Here is a 19648-nt window from a genome sequence, read left to right as displayed (position 1 = left end):
ATAAGACTCTCTCTAAAAAAAAAATAATTTAGGACACATGATGCAAAATTGGACTTCAATTGTAGAATCCAATTGGATTTTCTCTAAACTTTACCTATTAATATATAGATGACTTATAAATTTGAATTGTTTTTAGTTATACAAAAAAAAAAGCTCATAAATATAAAATCATTTAAACTCTTTCTTCCTCTAATTTTATATATAGTGTTTTTTTTAGAGAGGTTCAACCTATGGCGTATGCTCCTAATAATAACTATTTATCATCAGGCCAAAACACTAATCAATTTTTAGTATAGGCGGAGATTGAATCCCAAATATTTTATATAACTATCAGATATTTTACCAGTTGAGCTAACAGGAACCCACAATTTATATATAGTGTTAGATATATGATTATGTTTTTATGATTTATTTATATTAGACTCCTTGTTTTCTACACTAAATTAACTCATTTGGCATGAAATTAAAATAAAAAAAATTCGATTAGATGGAACATATATATATATATATATATATATATATATATATATATATATATATATATATATATATATATAAACTTGAATTGTTTAAATTTAGTTCTATAAGAAAAGGCTCATAAATATAAAATCATTCAAAAATTATGTTTTTTTTTTTTATGGTTTACTTATATTGGACTTCTCATTTTTTACACTAAATCAACTGATTTGGCACAAAATTTTAAAAAAAATTAAATTAAATGGGACACGTGTCACAAAATTAAACTCTAATTAAAATCCAATTTTTACATTGAATTAACTCAATTGGCACAAAAATTTAAAAACTTAAATTAGATGGGACACAAAGTACATAATTATACTCTAATTGAATTCTAAATTAAAATCTAATTGGATTTTCTCTCAACCTTACCTATTATTATTATATATATATAGATAGGGTAAATTTTTTTAATTTGATTATGCATTGAATATTTGGTTTAATCACGTCACATTTGAAATGTTTTACATATTTGGGAGAATGAGTTTGACTTTGATGTGAGTTTTTTTTTCCCTTTTTTTTTATTTAAATTGTAGTTTTGCTGAATTTTATAAATTTTTTTGATACGTTTCTCGGTATTTTTGATTGTATGAAAGAAAAAAAAATTGGGTTTGAAAAAGTTTTTTTTAACTAAAAAATAAATTTTCAAATTTTAGTTACTTTTTAATGATACATAAAATGTTATAGATAATTTTTATTAAAAAATTAATATTTTTTCAACATTTTGAATTCCCGAGAAAATTGTATTGTTTTCATTTTGGTATGATAAAAATTATATATTACATTTGTGATTGTCACTATAACAAATGAAAATATGATTATAAAATACATTACTATTTATTAAATTAGTCCAAACTTTAAAAATACATTTAATTAGACCATCCTAAAAATATTATCACGCGCAACGCGTCGGATTCACGACTACTTGTGCATAAATGATAAGTTTCTAGATTAAATATTAAATAGTATCTGATTAGTACAAAACTTAGTATGAGTATTAAGAACATGGAGAACATATAATTCAACAATGAGATTTATAAAAAAATTAATCCAACAAATTAAAGAGTTATTAGATAATGTAATATACTTTAGAATTAAACCAAATGTAACTTGAATCGGACTCATACTTGAAGTGTTGTAATTACATAAACAATTTTTTGTTAACCTATCAGTAGACACCGATAAGGAAAATTTACCATTCTTGTGTAGGTTTTTGTTAACCTATCAGTAGAAATTTCTACTATAGATGTAGGTTCGTCAAAGGGAAGACGTGAATTCAGGTGCGCTTTTAATTCTCTAATTTATGTATATTGGCCAATTCAGTGTGAGGAATTGTATATTGGCCAATTCTCTAATTTATCTTGGTGGCTCAATAATCTTAAAGCATATGTTGAGGAAATGACATAGACATTGATTATTAGTACTATTCTTAAGGTTTTGAATTACACAACAATTTTTTTTAACCTATCAAAAGACATTGACAAAGGATAATTTACTATTTTTTTGCTTTTTGGTTTTTGCCTTTTTGATTTTCTACTATATATGTAGGACGTTAGGCGGAACATGTGAATGCTTCCATTTTCTAATTTCTCAATCTTTCTTTTTGAGTAAACAGTAATACTTATTAGAATACACATGAAAATAGTAATATTAGTATTTTAAACTGAGTTTATAATACATTATTTAACCAAAGTACAATTACAAAAGGGTCTAACATTAGTAATTGTAGACTGGGATTATAAACAGCAGACACCAGATACACATAACCAATGTAAGATAAACATTCCATTTTTTGTAAGTAAACAATAATACTTATTAGGACACTTATGAAATAATAATATTAGTGTTTTAAATTCGATTTATAATACATTATTTAACCAGCGTACAACTACAAAATAATCTAATGTAGTAGTAGACTGAGGTTATAAACAGCGGACACTAGACACACATCTTCTCTTAATTTCTCTATTTTCTCTTAATTCTAACCAGTAGATATTCTAATAATGTATAACTCAATAATGTCTCATCAATTTTAACAATTATAAAATTTATATTAATTGTACGAAGTAACGGCCGTGAAGATTCCAGTTCAAAGTAAACATTCCTCTTCAGTGTCGTCATTTTTCTAGTCAGTAGATTTTTATTTTCATCAGAGATTCAGAGTCACCCGAGGGGCCGAAATTTGTTGCTCCACATACTACACCAGTTGGCAATAAACCTCAATACACCAATATAGGTCTTCATTTTAGGAGTATGATAATGGATATTTATAAACTTCGACAAGCAGCTCAGCTTTGGCTTTTTTTTTTTTTTTTTTAAATTTTATTATTATTATACTTACTCGATTCCCAGATGTCATGATATATGATATCAAATGTTTTATTTTTATTTTTTGTTTATTGTAGGAAAAAAATATTATTACTCGTTTGCATCCCACCCCACATGTCATGATATATAAAATCATTATCAAATGTTCCTTGTTTGTCGTATTACCGCAACTTGTTGAAAAGGCAATTACTTAGCCAACAAGCCTCAAGTTTAATAGGCCACAATTATGGAACCAAAACGTTGACTTATTTGTAATATGAAATCGATTTCTTGTTTGTCACTTGCACGTTATATGATATGAAATCACTTTTAAAATGCCAATGATTCTTGGATGACATTATTAGATGCTTACAAACATTTTAATATTTCTTGAAAACGAGTACTTAAAATCCACCAGGAACCTTTCCAGAGTTCACAACTATGTAAGAAAGATAAACTTTGGATAAAAAACCTGAGGCTTACAATAAGAGCTTCTTCAATGTCCACAATGTTCCAGTTGCCATCTTTTACTTCACTTCTTACTTGTTTCTGCTTCTTCCTTTTGGTACTGGTGGCATATTGGAAGAGAAATAAAGCCCGAGGTACCATCCTGAAGTCGCCACCAGGGCCGTGGAAGCTTCCTCTTATAGGGAACTTGCATCAGTTGATTACCTCAGGATCATTACCTCATTCTTCTTTGAGAGATTTAGCAAAGAAACATGGACCTGTTATGCGGCTACAGTTGGGTGAGGTATCAGCGGTGATCATTTCGTCACCAAAAGCAGCAAGAGAGGTATTGAAAACACATGAACTTTGTTTTGCACAAAGGCCTGACTTTTTTGTGAGTGAATTTCTCTCATATGATTATTCAGGCATTCTTGCCACTCCCTATGGCGATTGCTGGAGACAAATGAGAAAAATTTGTGTTTTGGAACTTCTAACAGCTCAGCGAGTTCACTCATTTAGATCAGTAAGAGAAGAAGAGGTATGGAATCTTATTGAAACTCTTGCTTCGTCCAACGGGCTTTCCATCAATCTCAGCAAGAATTTATTCGCCATGACAAATACTGTAACTTCTAGAGCAGCATTTGGAGAAAAGTGCAAAGGTCAAGACGAGTTCATATCTCTGGTTAAGGAGATAATGGTGCTTAGTTCAGGTTTTAATGTGCCAGATCTGTATCCTTCACTTAAATTTATTGCTTCAATCAACGGGATGAAAACTGCCTTGAAAAGACTTCACCAAAAGAGGGACAGCATTCTTCAGGATATAATTGATGATCATATAATGAATATGATAACCACTAGCACCACCAATGAGTCTTCATGCAAGGAAGATCTTGTTGATGTGCTCCTAAAACTTCAGAAGTCGAGCGACCTCAAATATGAGATCACAACCAAGCACATCAAAGCTGTCACTTCGGTATGACTTAATAGACTTGCAATAGTAAGTGTTTTTCAGCTACTAAAAAGATTTATATAACTCAAAAGTTGTATCAAATATTTTTCAGGAAATGTACCTTGCAGGGGGTGAGACTTCAGCAACAACCTTAGAATGGGCAATGTCAGAGTTGCTAAGAAACCCTAAGGTAATGGAGAAGGCACAAGCTGAAGTGCGCAAGGTCTTAGAAGGAAAGAGGAAAATTGAATATACAGACATTCAGAAGTTAGATTATGTGAAATTAGTTGTTAAAGAAACTTTACGATTACATCCTCCTGCAACCTTAATCCCAAGGGAATGCAGGGAGAGATGTGAAATCAATGGATATGACATAACTACTAAAACCAAAGTTATTGTCAATGTATGGGCTATAGGGAGAGATCCAGATTATTGGATTAATGCTGATTGCTTTCAGCCAGAGAGGTTCCATGGTTCTTCTGTTGATTTTAAAGGGAATGACTTCGAATTCCTTCCATTTGGGGCTGGAAGAAGGATGTGTCCAGGCATAACATTTGGTATTGCAATTATTGAATTTGCACTTGCTCAATTGCTACACCACTTTGACTGGACACTACCAAATGAAGTCAAACCAGAAGAACTTGACATGACTGAGAATTTTGGATCAACCTGTAGGAGAAAGAATGATTTGTATTTAAATGTTACTCCTCGTTTTCCCTTTCTTATGGAGACATGTAGTCAATAGGATGTAATACTTAGTTTTATGTGTCTGTTTGACATTAATGGAATATGTTTAGTTTGGGTGGTATGGCAAATAAACAATTTTTAAGAGAATAAAGAAGTTAAACTTATATCTTCATTTGAATGTCAGCTTGTGTGCTGTAAACTTATAGATACAATTTTTGAGCCATTCCCTCAGGTTGTATGTTCGTCACTTTCTAATAGATAAATTAGAAGTTCATTTTTGTACCTATCTTCTATCCCCTTAATCATGATGATACCAACTTTTGAACCATCAATATTTTTATATTTATGATTTCTGAGGCATTTTTAGTGTTCTATACATTTTTTTTCCCTGAAAGTTTACAGCTAAACAAAAAGAATCATACTCACATTTCCCCATCTAAGATTACTAAAGACATGCACTAAAAAGTAAAGAAAGTTACAGGTGGAGAACTTTTAGACATTAATTGAAACAGATGATGAGACAAAATAAAAGGTCAAATGAAAAAGTAAAAGGCACAAATACACAGAAAAAGTAGTTTCTGCCTCAATACCAGTATACACAAGAACTAGTTTCTGCCTCAACAGAAGCAACTGCCTTTCAGTGTAGGTTTTAAATTTCACGAGAGACTCAAAGTGATACAAAGGACGAAAATTTGTTGCTCCACATTCTGTACTTTTTGGTATCAAACCTCAATACATCCTTTAATACAAGTTGTCATTTTAATAGAACTAGTTGCGAGCCTCGTGCGTAATAATATTTTTAGGATGGCTTCATTATTTTTATTTCTGTTTTTATATTTGAACTAATTAAATAAATAATAATGTTATTTATAATCATGTTTTTATTTATTATAGGAACAATCACAAATGTAACATATATATAATATCTATCATACCAAAATCAAAATAACAATACAATTTTTCTCAAGAATTCAAAAGTTAGTAAAAATAATAATTCTTTAATAAAAGTTATAAATAATATTTTGTGTATCATTAAAAAGTTTATAAGAATTTAGAAATTATTCCTTTAGTTTAAAAAAAAACTTTCTCAAACCTAATTTTTCTACCATACAATCAAAAACACCGAAAAACGTACATCTAAAAGACTAATAAAACTCAACAAAACTACAATTTACAATATATATAAAATAATAAAGGTAAAAATAAAGGATTGTAATTCTTTTCCTTAAAAAGGAAAAAAAAAAAAACCAAGAGTACAATTCCAAAGGGGAAAAAAGTAGAGATTTTTTTTTTTTTTTTGAAAAAAAGAGAAGTATTTTGTTAATGCTTTCATAATCCAATCTAACATATAACCCAATATGTGAAAAATAAATAGATACATAAATAATTTTGAACACAAAATTGAATTTGTTTTCTTAAAAATATCAAAGAATACATTAATAAGGTAAGAAAGATGAAGAATAATATAAAATATTTATAAAAATTCTTAAAACAATTACTAAAACATCTAAGAACATCATATAACAAAGATATAACAATTTGCTACTAATTTGTTAAACAAAATATTTACAAACAATGAAAGGAAACTACACAAAGACCAATAACTTCAACTGTACTAACTGTTCTTCATCAGTTTGTCCAAAGACTCCAAACTATCCTATTATTATCGAAATAAACTAAAACCTAACAACAACACAAAATATTACATATTATAAAATGATTTTTTCCCCACATCAAATCAACAAACACCATTCATCAAAAATATATAATATTGTAAACAAAATGATAAAAAAAGATATAATTAAAAAACTTGCATCAAAGAACATATATGAATTAGTCGATAATAGGACAACAAAGGTACAAACCTCTCGTAGGAGATCCTCCTATGGACAGTTATCAGGTTGTATCTTTTCTACCATCAATGATTAAGTAAGACTTGTGACTACCTTTTTATAGACAATTTTAAAAAAAAAATTATTCTTCATTGATTTAATTTTTCAGTTATAAACAACAAAAATTAGAGTTCTAAAAAACACAAAAATTCATCAATCTAAGGTACAAATGCAAGAAAAAAAAAACTAACAAAAAATGAAAAAAAAAAATTGAGAGAGAGAGAGAGAGAACTTTTTTGTATAGGAAAAGTATAAGAGTCGCAAATTTATAGTAAGAGCTGAGATGATGAGAATAAAAAGAGTCAAAATAAAAGAAGATAAATAAGTAAAATAATATTTAAAGTTAAAACCGTCCAAGAGGAATATATGTAGACAACACTTTTTTTTTCTCCATTGATTTATTATTTAGTTATAACATCAAAATTAAAGTAGATGAATATGTAAGATTAAAACCGCCTAAAATGAATTTGTAAAACCAATATATTTATATATTTAACATTATAAAAAAATTGAAGGAAAAATTAAAAATAGAAGACTAATGATGTATCCAATGAAGTGGCTCAACAGGAGTATAATAATAATAAATATTTGAGGAGAGGAGGAGATGAAATGGGGTTTTGGCATTTAGTTCTTCAAGTCTAATACGTGTTTGAGGGTTGTAGATTTAATTGAGTTAGAATTATGTGTGATAGTCTATTGATTTTTCATTAAAGATGTGACGTGGTTTTTAATGATTAATGGAGTAAAATGGGCCTTTTACACCAGCTCCTGAAGTTAATCTCTGGTATATATAGATTAAGGATATTTCATATTTGTAAACTTTGTCAAGCAATTCAGCTTTGGCTAATATACGTGCTCGTTTTCCACTAGTCATGATATGTGAAATCATTATCAAATGTTTGTTTTTTATTGTATCACTCCAACTGGTAGAAAAGATAACTATTGTGTTAACCCTCAAGATAAATAATCCACAATTTATGCAACCAACGCATTGACTTACATATTTTCGGATTTAAATTTATCCCACAAATTGAAGGTTGTCCAGGTCTCTTCTACGTTAGGTTATATATCAAATCTATTTCTTATTTGTTACTTGCAAGTTATAACAAAAGAGGATCTCTAATGTGGACTCATTGACCTCTTGTTACGTGACTATAAAGGCAATACCACATGTACTACTAGGGCCTTAATGGGGCAATCATGTAAACTGATGAGAAGACTCCTACCACCAAACTATAGGGAATTAACACGAAATTCTCAAACCTATGAGAAACAAAAATAGAGAAAACACGCGCCAAAAGAAAAATAATCACACACACAAGACAATATTTACGTGATTTGACAATTTGCCTATATCTACGGAGTTGTAGGGATTTCACTATTATCAAGTAAAAATACAAAGTGCGGTCGTATAGTTTTTCACTCTCTCAAAAACAATCAGGAAAAAAAAAAAACTAATCACCAAAAACTAAATTTTCCATATCCTATGCACATGATTTACAATGAGTTGGGTCAAATCATCAACCGGATCAAATACAACTAGGCTTTACAAATCCCAACAAATCTCCTACTTGGAGACTAGTTCAATCACCAACATCAACCGCTATCTTCCAAAAACAATCCCCCATCGTTGCAACTCATTCGCCTATCTTCAAGCTAGAAGACCTACTGGCACACAGATTCAGCTTCTTAATAGTGACACCCTTAGTCAAGATGTATGTCAGATTCTTAGATCCACAAATCTTCTTTAGTATTACCAACTTATCTTCAATAAGACCGGATAAAGTGGTATTTTGTGTGTATATGCTTCAACTTTGAATGAAAAACTAAATTTTTAGTAAGAAAAATTGCACTCTGACTGTCATTATGTAGAATGCCCATCTCTTGCTTCTTACCCAATTCATCTAACAAAGCCATGTTGCCAAATCATCTCCTTTCCAGCTTATGTTGCTGCAACATACTCAGCTTCTATAGTAGACAAAGTAACAATCTTTTGTAAATTTGAAGCCCAAGATATAGTTGTACCACCTAGAGTAAATACAATCCCAGTAGTACTCTTTCTACTATCAATATCACCAGTGAAATCAGCATCTACATAACCTTGCAGTTTCAAACTTGCACATGTGAAGCAAAGACATGTATTTGATAAACCTCCCAAATATCTCATAATCCACTTGACTGCCTCCCAATACTGCTTTCCTGGCCTACTCATGTATCTACTCACAGCTCCCATTGCATGTGCAATGTCTGGCCTTGTACATACCATAGTATACATCAAGCTACCAATAGTTGAGGTATAGGGAACCTTGCTCATATAGTCCATTTCTTCTTCTATCTTCGGTGACTATTCTTTGCTTAGTTTGAAATGACTACCCAAGGGTGTGCTTACTGGTTTAGCTTCATTCATGTTGAATCTGTTGAGAATTTTCTTCACGTACTCTAACTATGAAAGCTTCAACGTACCATTAACCTTGTCTCTAATGATTCTCATACCAAGGATTTGCTTTGCAACTCCCAAATCCTTAATTGCAAACTATTTTGACAATTGCTTCTTCAGATTATTAATCACCTCAATGCTAGACCCTGCAATAAGCATATCATCTACATACAAGAGTAAAGTGATGTAAGAATTGTCAAAAAACTTAACATAGCAACAGTGATCAGCTTCATATCTCTTGAACCCAATTCTATGCATAAAACTGTCAAATTTCTTGTACCACTGTCTTGGAGCTTGTTTTAGACCATACAAGCTCTTTCTCAGTCTGCAGACTAGATTCTCTTGTCCCTGAACAATGAACCCTTCTGGCTAAATCATGTAAACGTCTTCCTCTAAATCACCATGAAAGAATGCCGTCTTCACATCTAACTACTCAAGATGCAAGTTTTCTATAGCAACCATTCCCAGTACCAATCTAATTGTTGACATCTTCACAATTGGAGCCCTTTAATAACTAATCTAGCCTTGTAACGTTTGCTACCATCATGCTCATTCTATATTTTGTATACCCACTTGTTGTGCAAAGCCTTCTTTCCTACTAGCAATTTAGTTAGTTCTCATGTCTGATTCCCCAACAAAGAATCCATCTCATCCTTTATGGCACACATGTGAAGTATACAGGGGGAGCTAAAGGGTCACGCCAGCTGTCACACTACAGGACAAAACCTCTAGCTGGCCAGGCAGTTAGCTCGCGACTCGTTCCAGTCACAAGCTCGAGATGCCAGAATGCCCTGTTTGGCTGTAACTAACTTTTCACATTCCATACACACTCTACTATAAATACCCTTATACCCATGAAATGTAGAGAGCTTCCAGAGAGAATTTTGAGAAAGAAACCCTAGAGAAAAACAAGATTGACTTATCCACAATTTTCATCATTTGATTCTCCAAATTTCTCTACTCTCACCCTCTCCATTATTACATCATTGAGAGGTACATTAGTCAAATCCTTATCTCACCATATTCATATTTGTGAGGTGGCATTTTGGTAGTTGGGAAACAGTTAAGAAGTGACTAATTCATTTTGGTTGATGCAATGGGCTTATTGTAGAATTCGGTAAGCTAGAGAAGACAAGGTTCGGCGTAACCATGTTGGAGCAAGAAGCTTAGAGGGCTTAGGCGCACTTGGTAGATTAGGCTTGGAGGGTCTTCTACTATTCATGTATCCCAACTTCATTCTGTAGTGGATTATTGACCGCTTGGAGGTCGACGGAGAGGTTTTTCGCCGAGGACTTCGGTTTCCTCTTCGATAATACATCATTGTATTTTCTTTGTATTTGCATCTCTCTTCCCTTAATCTTTACCTTTTAATTGCTGTTGTGGTTGTAATTAATTTCGGTTTAGATTGTTTTACCAATTCTGATTTAGCTTATTTTCATATTCCGCACATACAATGTTTGATAATAAGCTTGTGTTGGTAATTTGTTAATTAGGGGTCTAAATATTCATAGGTGTTTTACACACTTATTGAACATTCAGTCCTCATCCTAAGAAGCCTCTGGAATAGGAGGAGGAGAAGTAACGAAGCCACACATGACAGCCTGTCGTCATGCAATACGACCAACATGAGTGTTCACCTGACATAACTCATCACTAAAAGTGTTAAGGTGAGCATCTATGCACACAAGCTGTGCCATGATGTCCTCAAGAGTCACATCGCCCGGAAAAGAAAAGGGAGTGCATGTGGATGGAGCTGTAGAAGCTGGAGGAATCACCTTCCCGGACAGCCTCGAACGTAGCCGCTCCTCACTCCATTTAACAGTAGCGGTATCTATGGCACACATAACATGAAAGTGGTTGAAAACGGGAAAGGGGACAGGAAAATGGCATAGAATCCTCGCGATAGTCGAAGGGAAGATGAGCTTATCACAGGTCGTCGTATCCCTATACACATCTATGAGAGAAAGAATGAAATGAGAGGGAAAATCTATGGTAAGGTGCTCTAAAAGGGAAAGAAAAAATCGAGCACGGGGCTCTGTAATGGAGTTATAAAGAGATAAAGGATGTAAAACAAAAGTCATAACCATGTTAAGGAACCCAGGACCTTGAGCAAAGGCCGAACAAGGAGTGAACTGACAATCACCCTAATCAGAGGGATGCTCACAAAAAGCGGACATAAGCTCGTCTTTAGACACGGTCTTAAGACAATCACAACCAGGGTAGTCAGGATGCGCTACCCTAGGGATATGGAGCGTGTTGGATACAATATCCGGAGTGACCACGATGCGCGTACCTCGAACGCAAGTAGAAAAATGATGTACTGAATAATCAAATCCATGCATGTTGAAGTAGAACTCTTGTATAAGCATGGATGGACAAGTGACCAGGACGTCACACAATGACTCCCAACCCCTATTGTGAATAACAATTGGTAGATCAGTATCGGAGAAGTCCAATATAATGACTTGGCAGTCCGAATGAATGCCTCGTCTAGAAAATTTCTCTAAAATGTCCTTGCAGGCTTTATCATCATGGAACCAAATATGAGAGGGGGTAGGATCAGAAGAGGTAAATGCCCCAGAATGAAGACGGTTCCAAGATGGAGTAGATTTTTGTTTAGGTACCATAGAGCAACTAAGTGAAAAAAGAAGAAAGGAAGAGGGGGAGAGACAAACAATAAAGCACCAATCACAATCAATATATAAGAATATAGAGAATGTAAGGTACGTATGCATGAAATGCATGAGCATGTGATATGCAATAGTAAATACATCATGGGCTCAGCCTAATCCAAACCTACCAGCACACAATCATTACAACAAGGTAAACACAAATCTAAGATGCATAAACATTGTGATGCAATGCATAATGATTTAAAGCCATTTAAGCAAGACCCATCCCAAAAATTTTCCAAAACTTCATCAATTTGAAAAAGCCCAAAAATTTTCAAAAACCCAAAAACTTAAGTCAAATGCATGAAATGCATGAAGAATGAAGGATTAAGGACCTTTACCAATGAATAATACTTGATCTAGGCCGAAAAACCCTTTCGAATGAAGTTTGGAGTAAGAAGAAAGTGTTTGGGAGGTGAGAAGATAGAAAACAATCGAGAGACATCGATGAGAAATGAGGAAAAGTCACGTGGATTCTATTTATAGACTCTCATAATTCTCGACAGATCGAAAGGTGTCGAGCTTTAAATGCTTGAAAAGATCCAGCTATTAAGCAGCTATCCATAAGTGGCCACAGCAAAAAGGGGCTCAATGGATTGAGGAGCTATTAAGCATCTATCGAGAAAACAGAAACTTTCTCGATGGATCGAGGAGCTATCGAGATTGCGATTAAAAGAAGTTAAAGAGCTCGATAGATAGCTTAGCTGTCAAGAGGTGTCGAGAAGCTATCAAGATTGCTTAAAAATAGTTTTTCAAGAAGACAAAAACATAGACATGAATGCAATCAAACATGCAACTCAACCAAGGATCCAAACAACATTTTAATCTCTCAAAAACATCTATCAATCAAGAAAATGTCATGCATTTAGATCCAAAACACACACACATACACATACACACATTAAACAAGTCTAACAAATTTTATATTTCAAAAACAAGTTAAGACAGTTTAGTGAGTATACATTAACACAAGTAAACTTTGTGATGGCCAAATCACATTGTACCTACACATGTATCAAAAGTAGCAAAGAATATTGCATAAGTGTCTACATGTTATGACGATTTAAGATATGAGTAAATCAATTTAACTCACACACGATCATAACTACTTGATGGGGACTATCACCTTTGAGGTACATCCTATAACTCCCACATTTTCTAGAATACATGTTTGCAATCATGTTTTAAAGCATTTTGTTTCTTTTGCTTTAATTTTTCTTTGCATATTTTTCTTTTATTAAGCATATCATGCATGGGCATACAAGAGAGAAAAGAAATACCCAATGATGTTAAGCTTTTTGACATTGCACTTTTGCTATGCCGAAGCATACAAATGTCATTTCATGATTGACGGGCAACAGTGGTGAGATAGTTATTTATGCCTTTCTCTTAGGTTTTTTTAGTCCTTCCCGTCAAAAAGAGTGATACAAGTGTTAAGTACAAGAGATGACTTAATCTTACTCATCACAAACACGAGCCACAAAGCTCACTTGCTTAGTTGTGTATAGAGATGCTCATCTAAGCTATAAAACATACAAAGTTTTGAAAATTATGTTTCATTGGTCATTTAAGGTACACAAGTACCAATATACACAAACACACACTGTTTTTGTATTTTTCTGATTTTTCAATTTTTTATTTTGAAAACAAAACAAAATAAAAACTAAACAACCAAATAAAAACAAACAAACAACATGAAAGCATGAAAGAAATATGCAGATGCATGAAAGCATGAAAGAAAAATGCATATGCATGAAAACATAATTCCAAAAGTAGATAAGAAGTCAAGCAAAGAGAGTCCAACTTTAGATAGAAAGAATTAAAGTAGAGGACAAACAGAAAAGACAATTAAGTCTTAGGCACATTTCTCACCCACACAGCATGAGTCTTTGGCCATAAAGATGAAAAGGCACATGTCCTAGTATGTCTACTAAAGGATATAGAAGAATTAGAATTCTCTTGAAATTGAGTTAAAAAGCTCAAAGTTTTTAATAACTCGCCAAGAATAGGTACAGAGCCTTTAGTCCAAGGATGAGACCTATTTGACACTCACTTATGACAAAACAACTTGAAATAATTAGGTCGAGTGTGATTAGAAACACCACAATGGTGACAAACATGAGCAATTTTAGAACTACTCGACACCCTAGAAGGAGGTCTAACCTTAGAGGTTGACAAAGACCTCAACTTAGGACAATTTGGCCTAATATGACCAACAATATGACAATGATGACAAATGGGGACAAATTCAGATTTTTCATTCAACCTAGGAGGAGTTTTAGACATAGGTTTAGAAATTTCAGCGTTAACATCAGACTGTTTACCTTTGTCTATCCTAACAATATTAACCTTCAACTCTTGATTATTCCTTTTAAATGGAGGAATATAAAAATCTTTTTCTTTTGAGTTAGGCTCAACAACAAGTTTGGTACTAGTTAAATTTTAAACTTCAGATTTAAATTCAACTAGTTGCTCTTCCAAATTCTTAATTTTGCCCACCTAAGATGAAATTTGATTTTTAAATTTCTCATTCAAATTATTTGCTTCATCCAATTTTGCAATCAATTCATCTCTTTCAAGATTGACCTTTTTAAAATTAGCTTTTAATTTTGTAAAACATTCAAGAAAAATTATAAAGCTTGCAATAGGCATCTTGAATATCATCATCATCATTCAACACAAGATCATGCAAATAAAAACAATCAATAGTTTCCATGACAACAGGGGTCAATAGATCACACAGCAAAAATTAAAACCTAATCAAAGTGTCCCTGCTCTGATACCACTTAATAGGCCAAAAATGTATTAACCCCTTGTGATGGATTAGTTGAATAATTAGCCAAGTTTAATTAATTAATAAATTTAACATGCAATGTACGTGGCAGCACAAACAAATCACCAACTAAATAAATATGTAGCGGAAAATAAATTGACATGGTGATTTGTTTACGAATGAGGAAAATCTCCAAGGCAAAAATCCCACCAAGTACTTTTAAGGTCGCCACTCCCGATGATCCACTATTATCAAAACAAGCGGTTACAAGTAAAGGAATCCCAGTACCTTATACCAACTTACAATTGAACCCTTACCACAATACCCAATTGGACTTATTCTATAGTGATAATCTCTCCTTGTATTACATGGCTTCCAGTACGTGACTAACCAATAGATGCGCGGATTCCAGTACGCAACTTGATCACCAACTTAAGGTTTTCTTGGTTTTCATGTTTTTATTAGTTTCAAGTTTTAAGATGGCAAAGTCAAAAGTCATATGCAAATCCATTCGAGGTCATTTTGTAGGTTTTTGGTTGTATTTTGCAGATTATTTTCTCGATTATTAGTAATACTTATATAGTGTATAACTCTCTTAATTATTAGAGTATCAGATATTTTTAGTTATTGAAGTTTCATTATAGGCAGATATGACATGCATCCACCTTGTGCTATAGTCAAATTTAAAATTTGACCATTGGATTGAAAATGTAGGATAAAGTATTGGTTTTGATGAATTTTGAGCTCAATCAAACGGTTGGATTAGGAAAACGTGACCAATCAAAATTTCTTGGTGTGTTGGTACAACAACACATGTCCATAATGCTCTAGACTCAAATCCAAAATCTGATCGTTGGATTGGAAGAATGTGGTTAGTATTGGTGTTGGCGAAGTATGACATCAATTAGATGGTCAGATTGTGAAAAATGAGTAGTAAAAGTTTGCAGAACTTGGTCAAACATGATCAACCATTAAAGTTGGGTCTATGACCACTCGATAGGATCAAATTATGTTCAGTAGGGAGGTTTTGAGTGTGTTTTGGGTATTGGTCAATGTTTTAAAGGTTTCTTTGTGAAGTACAGTGACAATTAGACGGTCAGATTGTGAGAGCAGAGTAGTCAAATCTTGCGAAATTTCGTCAAAGTCAATCAAACTTGGTCAATCTCTAGTCAAACTTCAGAGTTGGTTCCAGGACTATTTAACTTGATCAAATTTGGTTGATCGATGAGGTTTTAATTGGGTTTTGGGTTTTGGGTATTGGTTAGTGTTTTAAGGTAATCTCAATTTTCATGTTTTATCAGTTTCAAGTTTTGAAATGGCAAAACAAAATAGTCAAAAGTCACATGCAAATCCATTGGGGTCATTTTGTAGGTTTTGGGTTGTATTTTGTAGGTCATTTTCTCAATTCTTAGTAATGTTTATATAGTGTATAACTCTTTTGGAAGAGTATTGAATATTTTTAGTGATTGAAGTGTCATGATAGGTGGATACAACAACATGTGTCCATCTTATGAAAAAAAAAAAATCAGATTTAAAATTTGACCGTTAGATTAAAAGAGTGGGATAAAATATTGGTTTTAATGAATTTTGAGCTCAATCTAACAGTTGGATTGAGAGAATGTGACCAATAAAAAATCCATGGTATTTTGGTACAACAACACATGTCCATAATGCTCTAGACTCAAATCCAAAATTCCACTGTTGGATTAGAAGAATGTTGTGAGATATTGGTGTTGGTGAAGTATAACAGCAATCAAACGGTCAAATTGTAAGAAATGAGCAGTCAAAGTTTGTAAAACTCGGTCAAAATTGGTCAAACATGATCAACCATCGAAGTTGGATCTTTGACCACTCGATAGGATCACATTAGGTTGAGTATGGAGATTTTGAGTGGTTTTAGGTATTCTTTTGTGTTTTAGGGTTTTCTAGACTTTCATGCCTTTTTATAAAATCTTCTATAACAAAATTCAATAATGATTAGTACATACATTACTGAAAAATACTAAATAATAATACAAAGTTTATCAAGCACCAAAATACTTGTAACAACAAATCTCTCCACAACCCGTTAAAAAACTAAAAAATAAGAAAAAGTTGTACTAAATATTTCAAAATTTGTATTTTTTTAAGTTTTGGAGGGAGAGTTCCTGCTACAACTTTTCCTAATTCTAGTGGTCTTTCAAAAAAATAAAAAGGATTTATTGTGACAAAGCACAATTGTTGTCATAATACCTAAGTTTGAGCCAGCTTTACATGGCTGTTATAATGGATATCCTATTATAACAAAAAAATTTTGCCACAACAGATATAATGTATGTTACAATAACTCATTAAATGCAAAATAATAATAATAATGAAGAGAAACAAAAACGCCGATTGCCATTCTAGCCTCTAGGTCTCTAACTCACTATCAAGTTTGCTCTCATTTGATTCTAAGAAATAAAGGGTTTGCTCTCATTCTTTATTTCTCATAGACCCTCTAGCAGCCCATCGTTGTCCATCTCCTCTACTTGCCGCCGGCAAGGTACTCTCTCTCTCTCTCTCTCTCTCTCTCTCTCTCTCTCTCTCTCTCTCTCTCTCTTGTTTTGTGATTTTTTTAGTCAAAAAGGGTTACAAAGTGAAACAAATGACTATACATGGCTATCCTATTCCTATTATTTGTGCTTGTAAATTTTAAGGTATTTGTAGCTGTGTCCATGGTTGTCCTATTCCTATTATTTTCGAAAAAAGAAAAAAATTTGGAGTTAAATTGAAAGCTAGACGAGTAGTGATGTGGGGCCACTAGAAGAGCAAAACTAGAGGCAAAAGAAATAAAGAACTATTGATGTGGGGCCACCTTAATAAGATTTAATCGACATTAGCCTATTGAATTTTACATGAATGTTTTTTTTTTTTTTCCTTTGGTAGGTCTATAATTCTTTACATTGGGACTCTTACTTTCATTAGAGAAACCAGTAGACTATAATATTTTTTAGGGATCACAATAGTTTCACCTTTATCATCTGAGTCTCCAACTAATGAAACACTTATTTCTTCTAGTAGTGTGATTAATGGGGTAGCAAATGTAATACTTAATATTTCCCTAAAATTTATCTACTAATATACCAATTGTATGCCTAAAGCTTATTTATTTATTTTTACTTATTCCATTGTTGGCAGGATCTATTGTACAAAAGAAAAGAGGCTGAGGAAAGGCTAAGGGTGTTCATCCATGCCATAGCTACAAGTGTGAGATACATGACAGAAGGTCTTTTTTTCCCTATTTTTTGGTTATTTTAATCATTTATTTTTTAGTGCTTACATTTCATTTATATTTCATATTTTACATGTTATGTGTTTCTTTCATTGTATTCGAAAATATTATTTGAAATGACTGGACCTCCTACTTGTGGTCGTGTGCTTGGCCTGGGTGCTGATGTCAAGCCTAGAGATGTGTATGGCCCAAGTTCATCTAGCTAGTGTAGTAAGCGATGTCAAGGGGATTGCTTAAAAGAAAAGGAGGATTTTTGAGCTTTGTTTGAGAAATAGAGGATAATTGGCCCAAGTTCATCTAGCTAGTGTAGTAAGCGATGTCAAGGGGATTGCTTAAAAGAAAATGAGGATTTTGAGCTTCGTTTGAAAGAAATAGAGGATAAAAGGTCTGCTGAGAAAATGGAATTTGTGGGAAAAATTAGTCAATTGAAAGAGGAAATGCCTCTTATTATAGCAAATGTTTTGAAATCGATGGGCCTTAATTCTATACAAGAACTTATTACACAGGTGTATATATATATATATATATTTCAGTATAATCAATATTAATTTTTTTTGCTATTTTCTTGAGGTTGTCAAAATAAGTTTTAAAGTTGCTCATCATAGATTTCAATTATTTCGATCCCTAAATTTAGATTAAAAATATGTTATTGAAATTAGTATCTCTTTACCTATCCATGCAAAGTTCATGATTTGTAGTGTTTGTTATGAAAATGTTATTAATGTTACTAATTAATGTAATTTTTGGTGGCAAATTTATTCTTTGGAGTTCTCATTCACAAGAGAACTACAAGGTTCTTGTTAGTAGTAAGGATTTTTTTTAATTGATGATACTATTGTCAATAGTATGGATTATGTATTCTTTGATGTTAATAATACTATTGTCATTCATCGTGGGAATTGTTCTTAATGTTAAATTAGCACATTTTAGTTATATTTTTATTATGTATTGTAAATATAATTTGTATAGTAATAATTTTTTTGTATACTTATTTAGTTTAATCAAAATATTGCAGATCAATGCCAGAGGTGGTGATCAAAATGTGGACGAAAACATAGAAGATGACTTTGAGGAGGAAAACTCTCAAAAGGAGGACAATGACTCATATGATGATTAGTCTTCCAATATTTATGTTTTCAAGTTTGGTGAAAGATATTATAGCTTTCATGTATTAATGAAAATCTGATGCTATTTTGTAGATGTTTTAATATTTTTGTTTTTATTGCATTATGCACTACAATAATGGATTTGTGCTAGTTATTTGAATGGAGAAAGTTTTGAGAGATTTATGTTTCCTTGCAATTAAAGTATTGGAAATGATTTTTCTTTTATTATCAACAAAGTTATTTTGTTGCAAATAATGCATTAGCGGCGTGGTAAATAGTTTTCAATAATGGTCAAAGTTCATCGAAAAAAGTAAATGGTCACATTGATAATGTATTGTTGACTACATTAATGACAACTATAGTTCATCATAAAAGCTATTTTTGAGGACAAACCAATTAATTACGATAGCTTTTATTCGTCCAAAAAAAGTATTAACAACGGCCTTAGTTCGTCACAAAAAGTATTTGGTCGTCCGACTTCCTCGTATGAAGTTGTATTGTTGATGACAAACGAAGTAACTATGACGGCATTTCGTCATCGAAACTATGCATTAACAATGGCTTAGGTCGTCGCAAGAGGTATTTGGTCGTCCAACTTCCTCGTATGAA

The 19648-nt window shown here is 32.4% G+C and overlaps 1 protein-coding gene across 1 annotated transcript; it reads left to right on the top strand.

The window, feature by feature from the left end:
* Positions 1-3189: 3189 nt before the first annotated feature.
* Positions 3190-5112, top strand: LOC142621736 (melianol synthase CYP71BQ5-like). Its single transcript, XM_075795087.1, has 2 exons — positions 3190-4243; positions 4332-5112. Exons 1-2 carry the CDS (start codon positions 3323-3325, stop codon positions 4962-4964), a joined length of 1554 nt encoding a protein of 517 aa, XP_075651202.1. The 5' UTR covers positions 3190-3322; the 3' UTR covers positions 4965-5112.
* The last annotated feature ends 14536 nt before the right edge of the window (positions 5113-19648 follow it).

Source organism: Castanea sativa, chromosome 1, assembly GCF_040712315.1.
Source record: "Castanea sativa cultivar Marrone di Chiusa Pesio chromosome 1, ASM4071231v1".
In the NCBI taxonomy this organism is placed as follows: Eukaryota; Viridiplantae; Streptophyta; class Magnoliopsida; order Fagales; family Fagaceae; genus Castanea; species Castanea sativa.
The sequence above is the reverse complement of the archived record's forward strand: the minus strand, read 5'-3'. Positions and strand labels throughout refer to the sequence as shown.

Bases quoted from the DNA above. Each gene is read 5' to 3' on its own strand.
- LOC142621736 (XM_075795087.1), top strand. From the start codon at position 3,323: ATGTCCACAATGTTCCAGTTGCCATCTTTTACTTCACTTCTTACTTGT. The intron at 4,244-4,331 runs GTATGACTTAAT...AATATTTTTCAG, and splicing joins ACATCAAAGCTGTCACTTCG to GAAATGTACCTTGCAGGGGG.